Source organism: Schistocerca serialis, chromosome 7, assembly GCF_023864345.2.
Source record: "Schistocerca serialis cubense isolate TAMUIC-IGC-003099 chromosome 7, iqSchSeri2.2, whole genome shotgun sequence".
Lineage (NCBI taxonomy): Eukaryota > Metazoa > Arthropoda > Insecta > Orthoptera > Acrididae > Schistocerca > Schistocerca serialis.
In genome coordinates, this window is record NC_064644.1 from 83,755,005 (window position 1) to 83,779,334 (window position 24,330).

The window sequence follows — 24,330 nt, forward strand, 5'->3', positions numbered from 1 at the left end:
GATGCCGCATACAGCTCTCATTGAAGTGAAAACAACAAATAAACGGGCGTGAACTATGTTACAACAAAGAAATTTAAGTCAAAACTTACAAAACAGAATATGTGAGCCATAACACGTGGTACTTCTGTAGAACAAATAGAAGGTACATACGTCTGGAGGTCCCTTCCTCACACCTCGCTGTTGCAAACGGACATTACACAATGACACTGACACGAATTTGAATACAGTAAACAGACATGTCAATGACCAGGCAGACAGTTTATAATTTTGTGGAGAAAAAAAAGAAGTAGGGGGGCACGAAGGAGATTGGAATGCAGATCTCTCCGTTCTCAGTTCAACAGTGTGGCCCACAACCAGTACAAAATGGTTTTTCAAACCTGCTCAATGTTGCACATCTTGAGCTTGGACCATTGACTCATTCTGTTTTGCTTACTTACCAACAGTTCAGTACACCTTCTTCCTGTTTTCATGCTTGATCTATGTCAGTTTCTGACGGGCTATCCAATGGACACTTCTCTTAAACATTCATGATAACAGACCTAGTATTTTCTCCCACATTGTTACAATAGCATGCTGAGGTTTTGGCTTAATAATGAACACAAAAATGAGACCCACAGATACACAAAAGTCAAAATCAAAATTTTTGCACACTCACGGTTTGACATAGAAGGGTGAATATATATTTGGTGTAATATTTGGTTAATTTTTTGCTTTAGGAAGAAGGGATCGGTTGGTAGGACATGTTCTGAGACATCGAATGATCACCAATTTAGTATTGGAGGGCAGCGTGGAGTGTAAAAATCGTAGAAGGAAACCAAGAGATGAATACACTAAGCAGATTCAGAAGGATGTAGGCTGCAGTAGGTACTGGGAGATGAAGAAGCTTGCACAGGATAGAGTAGCATGGAGAGCTGCATCAAGCCAGTCTCAGGACTGAAGACCACAACAACAACAGGACTTTTCATAAGCTAATTATCCTATTTTCAGAAAAATGGCAGACGAGAGGTAAATTCTGAGTGAGGTTAATGGAAAGTCCTTTCAGAATACAGCATCAGACTGTTTACTGTTAATTTTATCCCTCAAGTGAACATGTCATTTTTTATAACACAATGAAGCACACAGTGTTCCTTGTATGCATATAAAGAATAACTGACTATGTTGTCAAGGTAAATATCTATGAGCAAAACCACAGTTTAATCTTAGTTAAATTAAATAATGATACAGCAAACTTACATTATATGAGCTAAATAACTGTTTAATTAAACAATAATAAAATTGCATTGTATCACTCTGAGATGCCATGTACAATTGTTACCCCACTGAAATGACATACCCTAAGCATTAAACAGTGCAGTTGTATCAGATCACGAATCTTGGTCATTTTCTTACATGGATTGTACACTTTTTCTCACCTAGCTTGCTGTTTATTTTATATTATTGCTGCTCACTTGAGTGTATGATGGCAAAACTTATCACTTTGTCAGGTGAAGCAATTATGAAGAAATAGGTACAGGCTCACAACTGTAAAGCAACAATGGAACCGTACATGAAAATGTAATTTGTGGTTGGCGCACTTTATACATACACTATGTGATCAAAAGTATCTGGACACCTGGCTGAAAATTACATACAAGTTTGTGGCGCCCCCAATCGGTAATGCTGGAATTTGATATGGTGTTGGCCCACCCTTAGCCTTGATGGCAGCTTCCACTGTCACAGGTATATGTTCAATCAGGTGCCGGAAGGTTTCTTGGGGAATGGCAGCCCATTCTTCACGGAGTGCTGCACTGAGGAGAGGTATCGATGTCGGTCGGTGAAGCCTGGCACAAAGTGGACATTCCAATATATCCCAATGGTGTTCTATAGGATTTAGGTCAGGAGTCTGTGCGGGCCAGTCCATTAAAGGGATGTTGTTGTTGTGTAACCACTCTGCCACAGGCCATGCATTACGAACAGGTGTTCAGTCGTGTTGAAAGATGCAATCGCCATTCTTGAATTGCTCTTCAACAGTGAGAAGCAAGAAGGTGCTTAAAACATCAATGTAGGCCAGTGCTGTGATAGTGCCACACAAAACAACAATGGGTGCAAGCCCCCTACATGAAAAACACAACCACACCGTAACACCACCAACTCCGAATTTTACTGTTGGCACTACACACGCTGGCAGATGACATTCACTGGGCATTCGCCATACCCACACCCTTCCATCGGATCGCCACATTGTGTACCGATTTTTGTCACGCCACACAATGTTTTTCCACTGTTCCTTCATTGTTTCGTCAGATGAAATGGGTGTCACAGTAGCTCTAGTATATTTCCCTCCTCCATCTCAGCAGTATTGCTTCAGGTCTTGTGCAAGCTTTCAGGGAGGAGGGATGTTACATCTCTAGACATCATTCATAGCATAAAAGATGTGGTGTGTTGTAACATTTTGATTCTATGAAATAAAATGTTCCATTTCTAACCCACTCAGGCCAACGAAAGATGTACCTGGGAAGCGAAAACATTCCTTAGGTAGTTGTTAAGTGTGGAGCATCCCACAGTGTGCACTCTGGTTTGCCGTATGTGCATATGATACATAAAAGGTGTCAGCTCAGAATGTCGACAAGGTGCGACGGCAAGTGAGCGTCTCCACCTGCTGTGGAGGGCCACTTATGCTTTGGCTTCATGGCTTGGCAGTGCCATGGAAGTCACAGAACAAACACCAGAACAATTGAAGATTATATATGAGAACTGCCATTCTGTAATGTCAAGGAAGTACACGAATACACATTGCAATCTATGTCGAGCTACCAGTTAAGACAGATCTGTTTGACCATCCATCATAAATAAAGTTGTACAATGGAAACATTATGCTTATGATACAAAAGAGTTACCGCCAAAGTGACTACATTATTACAATAGCTAGAATAGATCAGACCTCTCTTTCAGCACCTGCCAACTGCAGAAGTGAAGACGTCTCACGTCACCGTCTAGTGGTACTGCACAGCTGGTCCAATACAGTGAATAACTTCAAGAATGGCGACAGCAAGATATTTCTAAGGTAAATGTACGCACACATAACAACCAGGTGACAGACTGTGCATCGTGTGGAACACATCATACTAAAAATACAACCTGTTACACTTCTTTTGGTATCCTAGTGCAAGATGAAAAATAGAGAGCACTAGCAATTTAAAAAAAAATCCAAGAATATTGACAAAAATATCAGAAGAAGATACAATGTTGCCCATAGCAAACCAAGCCAATAAGTGAGAAAATATAAGTGGGCACATGCATCAGTGCGGGCTGAATTAATTTGAATAGTGAAGAAGAAATCATTTTAATTTGGTAAAACACTGGAGGTGTTAATTACTATAAAGAGTTGAAGAAAGAATGTTAGTTGATCATAGCAACATGGTCAACAGTGAAAGATCAGACCTCTCTTTCAGTGCTTAAGTAACCTTTGGCAAGTGAGTGGGGAAGAATTTCATCAATGAAGTGACAGAATTCTGAATTGTGATTTCCAAACTACAATTGCAGCAGTGATTTCCGTTGGCATCCCTGCAGCGACTGAATGGCATGGCAATAGTGCAGCTCCTTCGTAGTGCAGCGGCCAGTCAGCTCATTGCCACATCACTTATCCCATGCATGACACATAAGCAGCACCATACAAGTCACTGTATGACTGATTAGGCAAGTTGTAAACAACACCAACTTGATTTCTTTTCTTTTCTATTAGTAGATCATTCTGTGAAGATTGTAAAGACACACTTCACTAACTTTGGGTAGTTAGGTCTCAATCTAGTGACATTGTTTAAATACAAACGAGGATATACCTATTGTTGCCAAAGTAGTAAGCCAGTTGAGATTAGGAAGATAGAGGAGTTGACAGCTCTTATTAAGGCTCAATGGGTGTAATTAAAAAATTTGGTATACGAATGTCTCAAATGTAAAAACACAAGGGGAGAAAATAAAAAGATGAAGGAAGAAGGTAGCTTCAAAAGCATATAACATATCTAACATAGAAGCAACCTTATTGAAGTTACCTAAGCAGTTACAAACATAGACAATTAACCAATGTGACTTAGTCAGAAATGTGGCTCGAGAACAGTTTAAAGAGATAAATGATAATATGCAAAGACAGAAGAATTGTCAACCCATTAATTCAAAAGTATGCACAATCAAAACTCAGACACGGGAGGCCAGGCAGGGGTGTCAGAACAAAGTAGAGAATTAGGCATAGTAATTGGTGCACCAAACACTTATCTACTTTTGAGGAGTGTCTGCACGAGCTAGCTGAACAAAAAGAACAAGAGAAAGTTGAGCCTACTAGCGTTACCACCAATGCTTTGGGTGATACTGTAGAACATCAGTGTCTCAAAAGCTGTGGGAAAAATTATAAGATTTCAAATACCAGAACAATTTTAAAACATTGAGACACTGCGTTAGTTCAATGGAGCTTGTAATAGAAAATTTACGTGTCTGAGAAGCTTACTAAAATGTACGATGATTGTAAACCTAAGTACGATAAACATTTGAGTGAGCTTACAAAAGTGTACAATGACTGTAAATGCAAGAATGATTAATTTTAATGAATATCCTGATGCAGGATTTGAGATTGGAGTTCACTTATGGGATAGGAGTATGCTTGCCAATACGGAGAGATATTCATTCGAGGGGTTTAAAAAAAAAACGGGATTGCTGTTGGCAGAGCTTGTGTGGTACACATTTCTGCCTGTAGGCATGTATAGCACGACTCTTTGCCAGTTAGGTGCCACCTATATTGTCGACCTGGCTTGTTCTGTTCATCTGCAGTGATTGTTTTTGCTGGCTGTTTTGTTCTCGTTTTCTGTTTTTATTATGGTAAGTTCAAGTGAACAATGTGCAGCTGTAAAATTTTTTGTTTTCCACTCAGTAAAAATGCTGATGAAACAGTTTTAATTTTGAAAACTGCTTACCAAGATTATGCTTTGTGAAAAACGCAAGTGTATGAGTGGTTTGTTCAATTTAAAAAATGGTAACATATCAATTGATGACAAACCTCATTCCGGACGTCCATCAACTGCCCGAATCGATGAAAATATTGAAAAAATTCGATAGCTTGTGCTCACAGGCCATCAATAAACAACTGATCAACTCTCAGAGATAGTGGGTTATCTTGGAAGTTCAGTGTTAGACAAAAAATACCCAATTGTGGCAGACGAGACTGGTTCTTCCACCATGACTATGTGCCTGCACACACAGCTGTGTTACACAGTTTCTGGCTAAAAACAGCATAATGGCATGGTTCCACTGCCCCACACACCTTACTCGCCTGAACTGGCTCTGTGCGACTTTCTTATTTCCACATATGAAAGGACACCGATTAGACAACATTGAAGAAGTCAAGAAGAAAATGATGGAGGAGCTGTTAGCCATTTCTAAGGATGGCTACAAAAAAATGTTTCAAACAGTGGAACAATGTATTAGTTGTAACGGAGAGTATTTTGAAGGGGATAAGGTTGTTTTGTAAAACATTTGAAGTATACAGCTTTTAAAAATAATTTTTAGTACCCCCCGGATTTAGATTTTGCAGTAATAAGAAAGGTAAATATCAATGAGTATTTAAAAGAAGCATTAAGTTATTGAAATGTATTTCCAAAGTTATGTGAACTACTGTCAGTTGGCAGAATGAAATTTATTAGCATCAGATGCTATGTAATGAGACACATTTGATTCTATGCAGGTGAGATGTATAAATTTGAAAGACTTGCATGGTTTAGCGGTGATTCTATTCTCCTGGCCCTAGATGAGGCTATTGTATGATGTGTTGAGGGCACCTAAGTAGTATTATGAATCCAATGTACCTCAAGTTAACCAGTCCTCTAACTGGATAAAAGCCTAGGGTTTATTTTAAGTTGTGTGTTGAACTTTTACTATTTTATTTTTACTACTTACCTGAGGCTCTTTAACTTTATTACCCATTTGTTTAATGGTGATTGAAAGCTAAAGGACAGGTTTGAACTACAAGATGAACAAAGCAAGCAACACCTTCAGCAGTCAGTCAGATTAAGTCAATTAAAAACAATTGCCAGAGCTGCAACTGTAATGCCTGAGTGCTATGTAATCTCTGGAGTATGATGAATATTACAAATGCATTATTAGTAAAATGAGCTATTACTGATGAAGGACTATTATCATAGTTCAACCATAGAGAAAGAGACCAATAAATTTTTTTACGGATATTGTGGACATTAATATAGTAAGAAACACACAGTAACCAAATACAGATGCTGTTAAAAATTTCGAAAATATGTATTATGTTAAAATATATGTTAGGCACATCATGTACACAGGTGAAGAGGACGGGAAAGGAATCCACTCTCCAAATGGAGCATGCAAGCAAAAAAGCTAGATTGGCGAGTCCGTTGTATTGCCGTCGTAGCAGTAAAATAATGCTAAGACTATTGTTATCTGGTCAGAGGACACTAATGAACAATTGCTTAACAGCTCATGTGCGAAAATAATCTCTGATGAGAGAGCACTAATGAATAAATGACTTAAGTAAATGAAATAAAAATGCTATTAATAACTAAATATATTACATTAAGACATTAAGTAGATGTGTCTTATTTTATAAAAACTGTAAAGATTAAACAGAGACTAAGAGCAAACTTAGAACATAAATTAAGTGGCTGCCTTTTAACATATATAGTAAGCATTTGACTAAAGACATGAAGAAAAAGTACATTTCAGACATTGAGAACTGCATTTTTGTAATTACCTTTGACATGAGAAAAATGTGACCACTCCAATAATTAAGAATAAAGATAAGCCTTACAATCTAGTAGAAATGAAAAATCTCTGGCAAATAGTTACTGACAAGAAGTATTTACTGGACAGTGAAGACTTCTGGGAGAAGTGTGCTAGAATGTTTTTAATAACGGATGATAAAATGAATGAAGGAGTAATAACATGAGAGAAGGCTCATTGTTAGATGATTTAATACAATACGTGTAAATTATTGCACTGGAAGAAATATAGGTAAAAAGATATAAAAGAAGGAATCACAAAAAATATGTTTGGAATAACCAGATAAAGTTTATATGCAACAGAGAAACTTCGTCTCTGGGCTGCATAAAGATACAGGTCAGATGCTGTGCATACCGTTGAAGATTTTTAAGATAGGGTGTACTTGATTTTTATAGATATTGGATAAGAGAAGGATATTCAGACCCAGGGAATGGACAGTCTAATCCTTGTTCAGGTGAAAAAAATCTGCAGCTCCGTATCGAAAAAATGAAGCCATAACGTACACTTTAGTCTCCAAGAGTTAATACAGAAGAGTCAGGACTCAGTCACAATAACACAGGAATGTTTCGATATGTTTCTCAGGAGGAGGAGGAGGGATAAACCGAAATTGAAGAATTCTTGAATTCCCTGTATAGAATTGTTATGGTACTGAATAACAACATTAGGAAAAGGATAGATTGCTACTCACCATATAGTAGAGATGTTGAGTCGCAGGCAAGCAAATACATTAAAGCTCTTGGCCAAAAGGCCTTTTTCTACATATATTCACACAAACACTATGTGTGAGTTGTGCTTTTGTGAAAGTGTGTACATTTCCTACTTTAGAAGAAGGCCTTTTGGTTGAAAGCTTACATGTATACAGTGGAACTTCGATTTTACATTCTCCGATTTTACATTTTTTGTAATTCTATACCATATAATTGTAACCCCTTCGGGGGGGGGGGGGGGGGGGCTGAAAATTCCCTGATTTTACATTTCTTCCTAGAACGGTTTACCTTGATTTTAAGTTCTTATTTGATGTCTCACTTGACTTATTCCCGGTCTCTTCCTATTGATATTTCATGTGACAGAACGAGTTATAAGTGGCACAAAAGATATATGGTTCACATCACGGGCGGTGGCAAAGTTAAGGGAATATTTTAGGCCAGTATGGAGAAGAGAGACACAACTTGCAACATTTAGCTTCAACATGCAATTACGATACAACTATTGCTACGTTGCAGCAGTAATGAGAAAAGAAGACAGTCAACGTGAAGTGTTCTGGACCAAGCCAATATGTGATGAGGGGGCCCACCCACCACATTTTCCACTTATAGATCAGTCTCAACCTTTTGCTTTTATTTCCAATGCATTGTATTCAGCAACAATATCAATTGTCAACATTTTAAATTCAGACACCGAGTCTCAATGAATATGCTCAGTCATAATCAAGGAAATGTCGCCCATCTCCAGCTAGTGAATTCTTATTGGCTGGCGACTTGTAAGTTGCCCAATAGCCAGCGCAGCCACCACACCAGACTAATGCACATAAAAAGAGCTCACCTACCAGTTGTGTGGAGAATGGAAATGGCCCTTCAACAATGGGAGTGCAGGTAGGGGAAAGCATTTTTTGAAGAGCTGAAAATATACTTTTCGTGCAGACAATGTGCTATGACAGAGACGTCACATGGAAATAGAACAAGGGTATTGTGATAACACATTTTAAAGACTTTCGTGATCAAATCTGACACAATACAGTTGCAACAATTATGTACACTACTCATGTATATACTTTGCACCACACACTGTACATCGGGAAGTTTGGCAGCAATGGAAGAAGGCATGACGCGAAACCATAGCAGCTGAGCTTTCTTTCTAATTTACATTTTACACAGTGTACAGACATTTACTGAGCCAACTTCTGATAAGGTCGTAATGTCAACTGGGGAAGTAAACCCATTTTTTCACATCTCTGTTTCTCTCATAAAGCCTAAAATAACACTTTAACAGTGGTGAGCTTATGAAGAGGAGTTTGTAAGAAAAGAATTAAATAATAACAGCAATGGTGACCAAGTTTGTCATTAAGCAGATGTCAACATTTATGCTTACAGTTTAACCACTTAGTAGCTGTGATGTTTTTGGCTTAATTCAACATGTTCATCAATTCTTGCTTTTTTCTGGGTGAGCATGAGGGATGATTTCTCAAAAATGCATGTTTTGAACATAAAAGCTGTGGTCCTACCCAGATAACAATTTCTTTTTTTGATGAATTTTTATTTGCTGTTACACATCTGTGATTTTTTTAAAGAACTGATGAAATTCATTACCACAAATTATTCTATAAGCATTGTATTGTACACTTAATTTCCTTCACTTACATTTCATACAAAGCATTGGAGACGATTGCGATTTTTAACCATATATGCAAATTACATGTGTTTTTGCTCAATTTGGGTGGGGGGGGGGGGGGGGTTTAAACATTTTCCTCGATTCTGCATTTTCCTCAATTTTGCATTTTTTAAGTCTGGACCACACGAAAATAAAAAATAGGGGTTTCACTGAAGCAGTCTTTTTGCTGTGCCTGGCCGGCCGCAGTGGTCTAGCGGTTCCAGGCACTCAGTCCGGAACCGCGCGACTGCTACGGTCGCAGGTTCGAATCCTGCCTCGGGCATGGATGTGTGTGATGTCCTTAGGTTAGTTAGGTTTAAGTAGTTCTAAGTTCTGGGGGACTGATGACCACTGATGTTAAGTCCCATAGTGCTCAGAGCCATTTTTTTTTGCTGTGCCTGTCTGAGACTTCTTGAAATCTCCTCTATAAGGTGAGTAGCAATCTATTCTTTTCATGATGATGCTGCTATTCCATCACAGATTTTCCATTTTGAGTGTGTGTGTGTGTGTGTGTGTGTGTGTGTGTGTGTGTGTGTGTGTGTGTGTGTGTGTGTGTGTACTGAATAGCCTTACTTCTCGTCTAGGTACTGAATGATCAAAATGTTTTCTTTGACTTCAGCAGTGTGGTTGAATTTCAGCCTGGAACTAATGATTTAAGCAAACCAACAGAACAGATAACTACGATTTGAGAGGAACATGGACAAGAAGCTTAGAACAGAACTGGGGCAGGTATTACAAGGTGGTGAGAGTCAGAGGCATTGCAAAAGGGGAGAAACCTGGATTATGTTTGTGAAGGAAGGGATTGTGAGGGAGAGCTTCAAGAAAGATGGCCTCTCTCAAAGTTCCAGTTCTTTCATCAAATAATACAGTTACAAAACTCTTACACCTGCCTATGGCACTGAACTCCATATTCTCTGCCATATGTACAAAAATAGTTATGGTTAGAATTGTGTTACTTAAAGGAATATATAAGCATAATAGAGTCCTCAGCAAGTTAATAGGTGCCTGCTGGCTTTTCAAAACTACATAACAATAAATTTGTCAACAATTCTTACCAGAATTTAGAATAATAGCTTCAGTGTAAAGGTCCACAGCTTTTTGGTATTCTCCTTCAGCATAGGCACTAATGGCTTCTCTTTTCTTCTCATTAGATTTCTCGATATCTTCTTCTGATGCTTCTTTTCCCAACTCACCCATTGGAAGACTTTCATCTTTATCAGGTTCTGAAAAAATCAACAATAGCAACTGCAACTGGATTATTTTTACAAAGCACTGAACACAGTTTGGAGCAGTTACTTAATGCAGAGAATGAGATATGTCATGTAAATCAAATTTAAGCAGTTATTTGTATAGGGTGAAGTCCCAAAGAAATGTAGGAACACACACAAAGAATAACAAAAAAGTAAATAAATATATACATAAAGTAAAAAAAAATTAAATAAATAAATATATCTGTGGATTACTTCTGTAGCCTGACAGTTGCTACAGTCACACATGGACTACATTTATTCTATATGTAAAAACTATCATTTATTACTATGTTGTCTGGAAAATACCCTAAGGTATTCATTTTAACATTGGTCTGACAAGGAACAAAGTTTATACCAAGAGCATGCTATTGTGAAACACTGTAATGTGGCTTTTAAAGGCAATGAAGTACGACATAATCTTGAAAAAATTATGTAGAGAATTTTAAAAAACTGTTGACTAGAAATTCTCCCTAAACAGTGGATGTTAAATACAATGATTTCTCCGACACAGTTACTGGCATCCAATACATAACAGGCATCAGTGAGCTCCAGCAGTGTGACGGTGGGCACTCAGTGACCAATAGTTAAAAGTTGTCAGCAGATGCCGTTTTGTCTACTCTAGTTTGTCTTACCAGCTATTACATATTTAAAACACAAGATAAGCAATGACACAATGAGGTGCACTCAAATGCACTGAAAATTGTGATACTTTTTTCAACAGATTTGGATTGCTTTTATCAGCAAAGCAAACTCAGTGATTGTAAGTATTTATTATTCCTTTTCAAATGTTGTGCTAACAATATGTTATTCTTTTCATAGTCAGCTGAGCATAGAGCCATTCACTCATCAATTCTTTCCAGTTTTGAGAAGTCCACCTATTTCTGAATTACATTGGTTTTCCAGCGAAATTCGTCCCTTTTTTATTTGAAAATTTCATATTACATATAGCCATGAAATACGCTGGAACTGTATGTCCTGCAGTAAGAGATGTTTTTCTTACTTTGTTCTGAAATCATTAGTTTTATTTGACTGCATACTTAATATTGAGTTTATAAAAACATTTTATACAGCAGAATGCTTCCCATACTCTGACAAGATTTGGAATCAGTCCTAATATATATCAGCATGACAGTGATTGTATCCAGCCTGTCAAGTTAAATGGCTTGCTCCCAGCCCCAAACTGAAACTCATCAAACATCTTTGGGTGAACAGATGTGTTGTTCACGTCAGATCAATTCACTCGAAAATTTGATAACTATTCACCATGTAAGGACAATGCAAACCAATCCTGTCTTTGGTGTATGAGAATTTAACAGATGACTTGTCACAAAAATTAAATGCTATAATAATAAAAAAGGTTGTACTACACACAATTTGTCAATGTGTGTCCCTGCAATGAATAGAAGTTGCTGTCCAGAAATTTTTGGCAAGATATATGCAGTTAAGAGGTAAAATATGGGTGAATATGTTTAAACACCGTATTCAGTTCAAAATGTTGACCATGCACCTTTCCACAACAAACACAGAAAATCTGAAGTACTCAAACAGTATGAAATCGAAAACCAAAAGTGTCCCACAACTGTGTGTGTTCAAACATAAAAACACAACTAACTTAGAAAAGTGTGCAATTTTCACACCTGTTACCTGTATCTAACAAACACTTCACAAAACAAAAAAATGTAGAATCTTAGGTCTATAATATCAATGAGTCACAGTTGGAATCAAGCAACTCATACAAACACCTGGGTGTAAAGGCTTGTAGTGATATGAAATGGAATGATCACATACGTTCAGTTGTGGTTAAAGCAGGTGGTAGACTTCGGTTTACTGGTAGAATACTGGGGAAATGCAATCAAACTACAAAGGAGATTGCTTACAAATCACTAGTGCTACCCATTCTAAAACATTGCTCAAGTGTGTGGGACCCATACCAATTAGGGCTAAGGGGGGGTATTGAATGTATACAGAGAAGGGCAGCATGAATGGTCACAGTCTTGTTTGATATATGTCAACAAATCCCTTGTGCGACCCATTCTACAATACTGCTCAAGTATGTGGCACACAGTCCAAATAGACTAACAGGGAATATTGGACATATACAGTGGCAGTGAAGGGCAGTGAATGGCCACAACTTTGTCTGACGCAAAAGGGTGTAATGAAGATGCTGAAAGAAATGAACTGGCAGACTCTTGAAGATAGATAGAGGTCTGCGTGGATGCGGATATCCGCGAGTATATCCACGGTATTTGTTACTTGACGGATAAAATCGCGACCGACGCGGATATCCGTGGGTCACCTGCGGATAATGAGCAAGGTATCTGCCCAGTACATATGTTGCCATGTTAGTTGAAAACTTCAAGTCTGTTGATGTTCTTGGAATCTTGCAGGGCCCGTGTAGAGCGGATGTCTGTTGTCCTCAGCCCCTGGCTACGACCGATGTAGCTGTACCCAAGAGACCTGCGCCTAATCCATTTCCACGACCGTGTCTTTTGTGTGGCCTATGAAGTGCTCTCTGGGTGGCAAACCTGCCTACTGTCTACCAGACAGGTGCCTGTTGCAATTTTCCGCTGCCTTCAGTTAGCGCTTTGTAGTGACCGAGTGACAACGTGCATCGTAGCAAATATCAGTGAGAGTTCTTTCTTCAAATGAACACCATATCGATGGATACAATTTCGTGTAAGGTGAAAAAAGGTGATTTTAAATTAGTGAAGGAAAACAAATTGAAATCGCCAAATTGGAAAAAATTTGGATACGTATTTGATGGCAACGAAAAGATAAAGGATGTAGTGGCTTGTTTTGCATGTAAAAAAAGTATATTCCTATACTGGACACAAAAGTGGAACTCCAAATTTGCTAAAACATTCGTGTGAGGCTGGACAAAGTAGCATGTCTTACTTAAATACCAAGAGAGACGTGAAAAGTTCCTGAAGTTCCACCAAATTTGAAGACAGCCGCGACAGAAAAACTTATCATTCGAAGTTGCGTGTGGATCTGGGTTTCTCGAGACGGCAGTTTCTTATTGATGTGGGGGCCAAGTACGGTGCAGTGAGTGCTAAGGAGCTGATACCTCCATATCCGGAAGTTTGAAGGAAACAGCGGATCATCTGCGTGAAACTGTCCCCACAGAAGTGAAGAATATATTCAGATATATAGGTGGAGCACTAACTGTTGATTTATGGACTGATTCGTACCGTAAAATAAACTATATGGGAGTGACTGCACATTATGTTAATTATGAAGAAATGAAACTTGAGGATCAAGTGTTGTGCACCAGAAATTTTGAGAGTGAGATTAAAAAAACAGGAGAAAACATTAAAATTGAATTAATTAAGATACTACGGCCGTTCGATTTATTCAGTGCTGTGAATAACATCGTGTTCGTTACAGATAGAGGTCCAAATATTGTGGCAGCACTTCACCAATACAAGAGGCTCTCGTGCTCAGCACACATTCTTAATACTGTGCTGGAGCACACGACTCGAGAAGAGTGACGTGCAGCGACTAATAAATTCCTGTCGAGCTATCACAACTTTCTTTAAAAGATCTAGTCTTCAGAATCGCCTTCAGAAGTCACTGAAAGGAGATATAGACACATGATGGAACAGTTAATTGGATATGTTTGAGACTATTAATTCACAATGGTTTGAAGTTCTGTCAATTTTGTCAGAGAAACATCAAGATAATTTGATTGATTCTATAGACAAGAGGATGTTGGAAGATATAATAACCTTTCTGACACCATTTAAAATAGCTTCTTGTGATCTCTAAGCCTCCAAAACCCCTACGCTTTATTTATGCGTGTTGTGGAAGTTAAAACTTCTCTCCTTCCTTGAAAAAAATGATGGTGACAGCCCATTTCTGACAGATTTAAAGAGTACAGGCAAATCTATTTTAATCAGCAAATGGGACGTAACAGTAATCCATAAACTTGCAACGTTTTTGAATCCAAAATATAAAAACCTAAAATTTCTTAGCAGTGCCAAAAAAGATGAAGTTGTAAAGGAAGCGAAAAATTATGTTGCGAGAAATTGTCCACAGTTAAAAGATAAGGAGGAAACAACATCTGGAATTCCTGCAAAAAAACAGAAGTCTGACGTACTTTTTAATGAATTTGAAGATTCCTCAGAAGATGAATCGAAGAGAGATCTTGACTTTGCGTCAGATGAAATCCTCAGATATACAAATGATAAAGTCCAATTTTCGGAAGGCATCGACCTGATAGCTTGGTGGCATGGATGTGAAAACATCTATCCGCATCTTTCCAAACTCGCCTACTTTGTGCACTGCATTCCAGCGTCCAGCACGCCATCTGAGAGAAGCTTCTCTACTGCAGGACAAATAATGCAGGACCAACGCACGTCTTTGAAGCCACAGATGATTGATGACATCATGTTCCTGCATAGTAATCTTCCAAAGTAAAAAGGTACTTGTACAGCTTCTCTTACTTCACTGTATTTTTTGGGCTTATCTGAATTAGTTACAATTTTTTTTTCATCTGATTCTTTCTTTTACAGAATTTGAATCAGGAGCAAGCAGAGATGAAAATATTTAATCTGAAGTCTGTGAGTTTTTATTGTAATATTTATAGTAAAGAATTTCCTCAACATATTGTTAGTATTTTTACTATTCCCAACAAGAACATTTAAGTAGCATTAGGTAAAAGAAGGAAATATTTAACAAGCAATTTGTTTTGTTGTAATTTTCATATTAAAGAGCTCAGTTTTAAGTTTTTACTCTTCACAACAAGAACATTCAACAGCTAACACATCAATATTATTAAACTAGGTAATGATGATCTCATAAGTGCCTACCTAAATTTTAGCACGCACTACAGTAACATTTGCAGCTGCTGAGCATTGTCGCTCTTTGTGAACAGTGAAACAGCCTGGTCAGAGTGGTGGCATGGCAGGCCTTGTAATTAATTACAAGTGGGACTTCAACCTACGCCTCGCGACCACCAACAAGTTGTGACTGTGATAGCCCGTGAAAGATTATTCAGATCACATTGAAAACTTACAAAATATTCAAATCATCCAAAATAATAATGTGTCTTTTAATTTACCAGCCAATTAGTAAAGATAAGGGCTGAAATTCATAACAAAATTGAACATTTTAACTGTAACTTGGAATTGCTTAACAGGGAACAGTGCCTAACATTTGAAGTTATGGGACAGTGGTTTTTATATAGACATCTTGAAATCGTTTGCAGTTCCATTAAACTCTGAAAAAAAATTTAACACTGAAAGTATTAACTGCGAAATCTACTGCAAATTTTGTCTTAGTAATTTAGACCAATGATGAGGATGTTTTAAAGTGTGAAAAACTTTGTTTAGTTGAGGATGAAACAGACATTTCATTTATAGTTAGGTCATAATTCGATAAATCAGCCAAAAGATGAGGATCGAGATTTCAATCGCATTTTTAGCTAAAGCTAAATGGACTCCTAATTTCTATAAGCACTGATTTTGTTGTCACTCTTCGGAACACGAGTTATTTCTTCCAGACAACGTCAATTATTGCTGGCAGTTTAACTTTTACACAGGTGCGCCAGCGTTTTGCAGTGTAGGCCTAATACCGTAAATATTTTCACCTGGAAATGACGATGACTGAACGCATAAGCTATAATATGATCATCAGCTGACATGAATGGCTTCAAAATTTGACACATCCAAGCAGTGAGTACAAAAAACTGTCGGTAAATGATGCAATGTGCTAGTAACAGTTTAAAATCATCGTCATTTTCAGCTGCCTTGGCACAAGAGCAGTGAAATGTAATTGTTTCTATACACGTATTTTCATCATTTAATACTATTACACTGAATTTTATTTTTTTAAATAGCGTTTCCAATCTCACGAGATCCAAGTCGCTACTGTGTGCGTTCCGGAGCGCCAATGCTTTCCTGTTTGGAATAGTCAGCTTTAGAGTAGGTATAGAGCATTTCCTGTGATTTAAGAAGTCAAAAGGAGTTAAGTTGTCACAGAAATGGCACTCTAACAATAATTATGTCATTACATACCATAATTCTAAGTACTACTGTCTATTACTATTAATTACTCATTCAAAACTTAAATATATGTGGATGCGGATAAGGAACTTGCGGATACGGATTAATTGCTGTGGATGCGGTTGTGGATTAGGACCGTGTGGATGCGGATTGCACTTTTCTTATCCGTGCAGATGTACACAATCCTGAGGAAGTCTACTAACAAAGTTTCAAGAACCAGCTTTAAACGATGACTCTAGAAATATACTACGACCCTCTACATATCACTCACAGAGATTGTGAGTACAAGGTAGAATAATTACAGCACACAGATGGCCGTTCACACAATCATTATTTCCATGCTCCAGATGTGAATGGAATGGGAAAAAACCCTAATAACTTGTACAATGGGACGTACTCTCTGCCATGCACTCCATGGTGGCTTGCAGAGTATAGATATAGATAGACTCAATTGTTGGTGAATGATTGACTTTTCTTAGTTTTTAGATATTTCAATCCACAAAACCCCCTTGTCACAACAATGAAAAAATCTACTATGAGTAAGACAATAGTTTATGAGTGGTATAAATGTTTCAAAGAGGGTCCAGATGGCTTTGGAGACAACATTCACCCTGGACACCTTAACACACCAATTACTAACAACAATGCGGAAAGAGGACAGAAAATGGTTCTGGAAAATCACCATGATAGAGGTTTCCGATGATTTCTGCGAATCCTTTGGTTCATGTCAAGCAATTTTTTCATGTTTTGGGCACGAAATGTATCGTAGCAAAGTTTGTTCCGAAATTGTTGAATATCGACCGAAAACAATATTGCATAGACATTGCTCAGGAATTGCTGAATGAAGCAGACAACGATCCAAAACTTCTACTTAAGGTTATAACAGATACAATACATGGGTATGCAAGTATGATGCCAAAATCAAGGTCCAATCGGTGCAATAGAAACTGCCTAATGAGCCAAGACAAAATTCGACAAGGTCAACCATATGTGGAGGTTCTTCTTACTGTTTTCTTCAATTTCATTGGGATAGTGCATCATGAGTTCCTGCCTTTCGGTTGTATGGTCAATAAGAAATACTACCTGGAAGTTATGTGTTGTCTGCGTGAAGCAATCTGAAGAAAATGACCAGAATTGTGGCAATACTCTTGGAGATTGCAACACGATAATACTCCTGCTCACACCTCAATGTTTGTAATTGTTTTGGAAGAAAACAAAACCTTTGTTGCCTCAGCTGCCATATTTGCTCCGCTCCTTTCTGAGCACTGGACAGTCTGGCGAGCAGGGGGGCGGGGGCGAGTGCTCTCCACAGCTGATTCAAGTGGGAAGAGGCGCACATGGAGTATCTGGGTGCAGTGGATACCCGCACATGTGGTACTGCAAGTGCAGCGGGAAGACATGTGCCCGAACTTCCAGCACTTAAAGCACCGCATACGGGGACGGATGTATGGTTTAACGTCACATCGGTAAACCTTGACCTTTTCAGGCAATGAATCACCCTCAAAGGCCAAGATGAAGGCACCGGTAGCAACCCTGTTGTCTTTGGGACCCCTGTAAACGTGCCACTGTTCTAAATTGGCATATGTGGGGAGTTTACAGCTTAGGCATCATCAGCAGTGCGATCCCTGTGTTGTCAGGGGCCTCCCACCAAATGGGTACATGACGGCCCCACCACAACGGACTGGCTACTGTGCTGGATATTAGGTGCAGGTAAATCCAATATTGTCATGGGGGCGAAAGAGGACAGGAGACAACAGAAGAAGATGATATACCCCGGAAAGTGTCCTGGCCCAAATAGTCGAATCGCAGGTGGAGATACAAAGCCATGACAAGAGATTCAGGAGATCGAATCTAAGGGCAGTATGGATAACTTGTGCACCACATAAGCCATCCTTCCCCATATGGCCCGCACTTCTGTAGAATTTTGAAAGTGGCAGATCAAACCATAGAATGGGACCTGGACTCATAGGGTCAAAAAGTATGAGACTCTTTTTAGCTGCCTCTTACGACAAGCAGGAATACCTCAGGCCTATTCTAACCCCCGGACCCGCAGGGTGTCCCAAAGAGGTAGCATCCATCATAAAATCCTTAAAATGTAAGTATTCCAGTGGGTATGATAACATATCAACAAAGTTGATCAAAGAATGCTCATGCGAGTTGAGTTCTATCTTAAGTTATTTGGGGACTCAATCTCATATCAGCGGAACATTTCCAGACTGGATACAGTATGCTGACGTTAAGCCTTTCAAGCGTCTCCTTATGCATCTGACTGCAAATAATATATTGTCCAAGTCACAGTTTGGATTTCTTAAGGGTTCTGATATAGAGAAAGCTATTTACACTTACAGTGAGAATGTACTTAATTCATTAGATAATAAATTAGTGGCTACTGGTATTTTCTGTGACCTGTCAAAAGCCTTTGACTGTGTTGACAACAGCATTCCCTTAAGTAAATTAGAATATTATTGTGTCACCAGCAATGCTGCAAAATGGTTTGAGTCTTATCTATCTAACAGGAAACAAAGGGCGTCATTGCAAAAATTCCTGTGCAGTAAGCAGTCAGTCTTCATCTGACTGGGAATTAATTACATGTGGTGTTCCTAAAGGTTCCATCTTGAGTCCACTGCTTTTTCTTGTGTACATTAATGACCTCTCAACTGTTAGATTGCCAGATGCTAAGTTTGTTTTGTTTGCAGATAATACAAACATTGCAATAAGTAGCACATCAGGTACAGATTTACAAATAGCCGCTAATCATATTTTACTGACATTAATAAGCGGTTTAAAGCTAATTCACTGTCATTACACTTTGAGAAGACCTACTATATGCAGTTCAGAACCTGTAAGTGATTTCCTTCCAGCATGTGTATAACCTATGAAGACATGCAGATCGATGAGGCTGACAGTGTTAAATTTCTGGGATTACAACCTGATAATAAATTCATTTGGGAAGCACATACCACAGAACTGCTTAAGCGCCTAAACAAGTTTGCATTTGCCGTGAGAATGATGTCAGATGTAGGAGATATAAATACAAAAAAATTTGCATACTCTGCTTACTTTCATTCTATTATGTCATATGGGTTCACATTCTGGGGCAACTCATCAAACCGAGCATAAGTTTTTAGGGTGCGAGAGTGTGTGATAAGAATCGTTTGTGGTGTATCTTCAAGAACAGCATGTGGAAACATGTTCAAGGAACTTGGTATTCTAACCACTGCTTCTCAATATATTTATCCCTTAATGAAATTTGTTGCAAGTAATACATCCCTATTTCCAACCAATAGCTCAATACATAGTATCAATACTAGGAATAAGAACAATCTACATAAAGACCTAAAATCAGTTACCTTGGTCCAAATATTCAGGAACACACATTTTCAATAAATTGCCAGCAACCATTAAAAACTTGGTTTTACATAAAGAACGGTTTAAACAGAGTTTGAAAGACTTTTTGATAGGCAATTCCTTCTGCTCCATAGATGAATATCTTAACTGAGAGTGTTAAGCCAGCTTAAGTAAAAATATTTGTTTGATATCAGTTTTGACAGCATTTGGTCACAACAGTCAAGATTAGGTATTTTGTGTATGATAAATTTATTAATAGTGCATAAGTGTCTCATTCTGATAGCATGTAAATTCTGTAAATATTAGCTGTTCCAGTTTATTGCATTATATTCACCTATTTCGACAATCTCCTGAAAAATGATCAGGGCAGTAAGTATTATATTCAAATGTTTTATGTTATACTTTCTGACATATTCCACACCCACCAGAAAAAAATGGTTCAAATGGCTCTGAGCACTATGGGACTTAACTTCTGAGGTCATTAGTCCCCTAGGACTTAGAACTACTTAAACCTAACTAACCTAAGGACATCACACATATCCATGCCCGAGGCAGGATTCGAACCTGCGACCGTAGCGGTCGTGCGGTTCCAGACTGTAGCGACTAGAACTGCTCGGCCACTCCGGCCGGTTCACCACCAGAAAATAATTAATGTAGCATAATGAAATTTTAGGAACATGTTTGTCTAGGTAACATATGTAAGCGATAAACATTGCAAGATCACAGGTTAAATTAGGCACAAGATAAGCCAGTGAAAATGTGAAATGCTGGCGCATTAATAACCATTATCACCGCCAGATTGTTGAATGCAAGCATACAAATATGCATGCACTGTGTGTACAGGTGCCGGATGTTGGTTTGTGGGATGGAGTGCCATGCGTCATGTACTCTGTCAGTCAATACAGGGATAATTAATGCTGGTCATGGATGATGCTGGAATTGTCTCCTGATGATGAACCATATGTTCTTAATTGGAGAAAGATATGGTGATCAAGCAGGCCAAGGAAACGTCATGACACCCTGTAGAGCATGTTGGGTTACAACAGTAGAATGTGGGTGAGTGTTGTCCTACTGGCAGACCTTCCCGGTACTGCTGTTCATGAATGGCAGCACAACAGTTTGAATCACAAGACTGACATACAATTTGTAGTCAGGATGTGTGGGATAACCACAAGATTGCCTCTACTGTCATATGAAATTGCACCCCAGACCATTACTCCAGGTATAGGTCCAGTGTGTCTAGCACACAGACAGTTTGGTTGTAGGCCCTCTACCAGCCTCCTCCTAACCAACATATGGCAATCTGTGTTATGAGGCATAACCAGCTTTCATCAGAAAATACAAGAGACCTCCACCCTGCCCTTCAATGAGCTCTCACTTGACACCAATGAAGTCACAAATTGAGGTGGTTTGGAGCCATTTGAATGTGTGCTACATGGCCTCTGGCTTGGAACTGTCTTTGAAGTAACCCATTTGTAACAGTTCGATGTCTCACAGTGGTGCCACATGCTGTCCCATCGAAAACGCCGCACATATTGGTCTTGGGTCCGATATGCAGCTACTTTGGTCAATCTTCTACCTTCTACACAAATATAACACTACACATATTCACAATTAAACCAAATAACTGTAGGAATTTTATTATGGTCTACACGCCATCTCCCATGCAAATCATAGATTGAACTGTCCTCTACACAACACAAAATTTCAACCGTCACCATGCACATGTGCACACTCAAGAACCGCTCGGCCACCACGGCCGGCCCATGATTTTAAAGCTGTTTTAACCTCATCCATGAAAAAAGTGCATGGGGACGCAGTAGTTGACATCAGCAATGTGCAGCATTGGGTGAAGAAGTTTGGTAATGGAGTAATGGACATTGCAGATAAACTGTGTGCTGTAGTCGGCAGACATCATTTCTCACGGGCGCCAATCAAGGACACGCGATGAAGTGATGCGAGAAAACACATGTTGCAAGTTCACAATTAACAGCAAAACCTCCGTAACCACACTTAAGAACCTTAAGGAGGCAGTAATGCATGCTCCCACATATGACATTTTTCATAACCCAAGCGATTGCAAAAATAGGCCGGTCAGCGGTATCTCATGCTCCCCATCTGACTTCTACCTGTTTGGACCTAAGAAAAATGACCTATATTTTTACAGATTCAATGACTTGGATGGGGTTATAGCAGCTTTAAAATCATGGGTAAAGAAGCAAAACCCTGAATTTTTCTAAATTGGTTTTGATGCCCGGATTCAATGATGGCACAAATGTGAAAAATCCACGGTGACTATGTTGAACAACAGTCTCATGCACAGGAGGGTTCAAGCTAAGATCTGTAATAATTCTACTGTTATACGTTCATTATTATTTTTTATGATGCAGGCGGCATTACTTTTTGATCTAACACTGTATTATCCATTATTGCTGACATCAAAATTATCACTAAGCCCCACAAGTGGTAAAAGTGCAGAACAAGATAAAAGTACTAACAAAGAGATAGAGGGGCTGGCCAGCACTTAACTCAGCTCAGTACAGCCGATAGATAAACAAAAAACAGAACCAAAAATTTACGTTCCTAGCTTTCGGAACAAATGTTCCTTCATCAGGGAGGAGAGAGGGGAAAGAAAGGAAAGAAGGGAAAGTGCCCTTCTTTCCTTTCTTTCCCCTCTCTCCTCCCTGATGAAGGAACATTTGTTCCGAAAGTTAGGAACGTAAATTTTCTGTTCTGTTTTGTGTATCTATCGGCTGTACTGAGCTGAGGTAAGTACTGGCCAGCCCCTCTATCTCTTTGTTAGTATTTGTTTCACATCTTTATATGAGATTTTCCATTAATCATTTAGAACAAGATAGAAGCAGTCACAGTGGTGTTTCTTTATTGCTCATAGGTTCGCAATATGTCAGTTTTACATAGCAATGTAACCAGTGAGAGGCAAGAAAATAAATTTTGTACTGCTGAAATAGAAAAAAATTATTTTATTCATTGTTGTTGTTTTTATGACAATTTACAAGGTTGTGGCTACATTGGAACCCAATAGCACAGTTTTAATTAATAATTCTGGTTGTCAAAACAGCTGCCTGTTTCTTCTGAATGTGTTACAGTTTCGGAGGTAGTGATGTACTAATATGAGAATGTGCCAACATTCCTTTGAAACACATTGTCTATCCATGGCTCTCTCACTGGCTGCATAGATCCAGCAGTAGACACAATGTACACAACTGACCCTGATCTAAACATTCACTGCCACAAACCCTTCCAACATTATTCTTACAAACAGTACTCAAGGAGTTCAGTGAAGCACTAAAATCGCTCACAAACAATTCAGAAATATAAACATCACACTAGAGAGCCCCACAGCACCTTCCAACACGCCCTCTGTAAACACAATTAGATTGGCTACTTAAAAAGAGACTTGAACAAAATTCCCCGAGTTTAACTGCAATTTTTAAGCATCAATAATCTATATGGAATAAATTGAAATATTAAATATTTAAAAAATTTTGATTTATAAACCAGAATAAAATTTAATTTCAATGCAAGGTTAAAAAGCACAAAATTCTCTGATATTTTATGAAATTCCTTAAATTCCCTGAGAGTTCTCTGAGTTTTCCATGTTTAATGCAATTCTTGGAGAATTCTAGGGTTTCCAGAAGAATCGCCATCCTGACAATCCATTTCAAATATGTCACACCACCATGATGTCATGTAACTTAACACAATATATCATGGGTCTAACCATAGGGTGGTACTACAAATTTCAGTTGACCCAATAAAATACTCAGTGCGCCTGAAAAACAAAAGTAGCATTGACTATCAGCTACATAAGAATTCATTCTACTTTTCATTTTGCATGTTTTTCATTTGTTCCCAAACTTAATATGTATTTCTAGGTTCTTCATGGTAAAAGAACAAAAAGTTTTATTTATCTTGACTGAAAAATAAGCTCAAACTCTTAAATAAGGAAATTATGAAGATTAGGATGAAGTAATACAATGTGTCACACTTCCCTTGGCACTGTGAAGAAGAGTTATGTTTCATAGGTACAATGTTAATTTATACTTTTCAGTCGCACAGCATTATTATATCTACTAAATTATTAAGTTACTATCCTAAATACATTATGACATCTCTATATTTAAATATAAGATCAGGCAAAGAAGGATTTTTGAAGATGACCCCAATGGAGAGTTTGCAATACATTGAGATGTCCACAAGCAATCTAGTGCACAACAAAAAAAATAATGTTCTGTGAGCTTTACAAATATGGCAATAGAAAGTACTGGTAGAACATAAATAATTTAGTAGTTGGTAGCTCACTAAGGTGCTGAGCTCTTGAAAGGCACATTTAAAAAAACACTCCCACCGTCTGGCCACCAGCGGATAGCACATCCAAAGCGAATATAATTCCCTTTTTGAGTATACTGATTGTCTCACAAGACTTTCACAAACAGTCACGATCCTTCAAACCTACTCTGCAGACAGATTTCCCGCACCACATCTCCACACACCCTGAATCCTACCTCATCCCCAAGAATCAGCTGTAAACAAGCAACCCCCATTGTGGACTGGAAATAGTGTAC

The 24,330-nt window shown here is 38.4% G+C and overlaps 1 protein-coding gene across 2 annotated transcripts in view; it reads right to left on the reverse strand.

The window, feature by feature from the left end:
- Nucleotides 1–24,330, reverse strand: part of LOC126412821 (putative protein FAM10A4) — a 191,800-nt gene that overhangs the window by 163,889 nt on the left and 3,581 nt on the right. For both annotated transcript variants that reach the window (XM_050082630.1, XM_050082631.1), the window contains exon 3: nucleotides 10,197–10,364. In XM_050082630.1, the coding sequence (XP_049938587.1) occupies nucleotides 10,197–10,364 (168 nt within the window). The remainder of the gene's footprint in view (nucleotides 1–10,196; nucleotides 10,365–24,330) is intronic.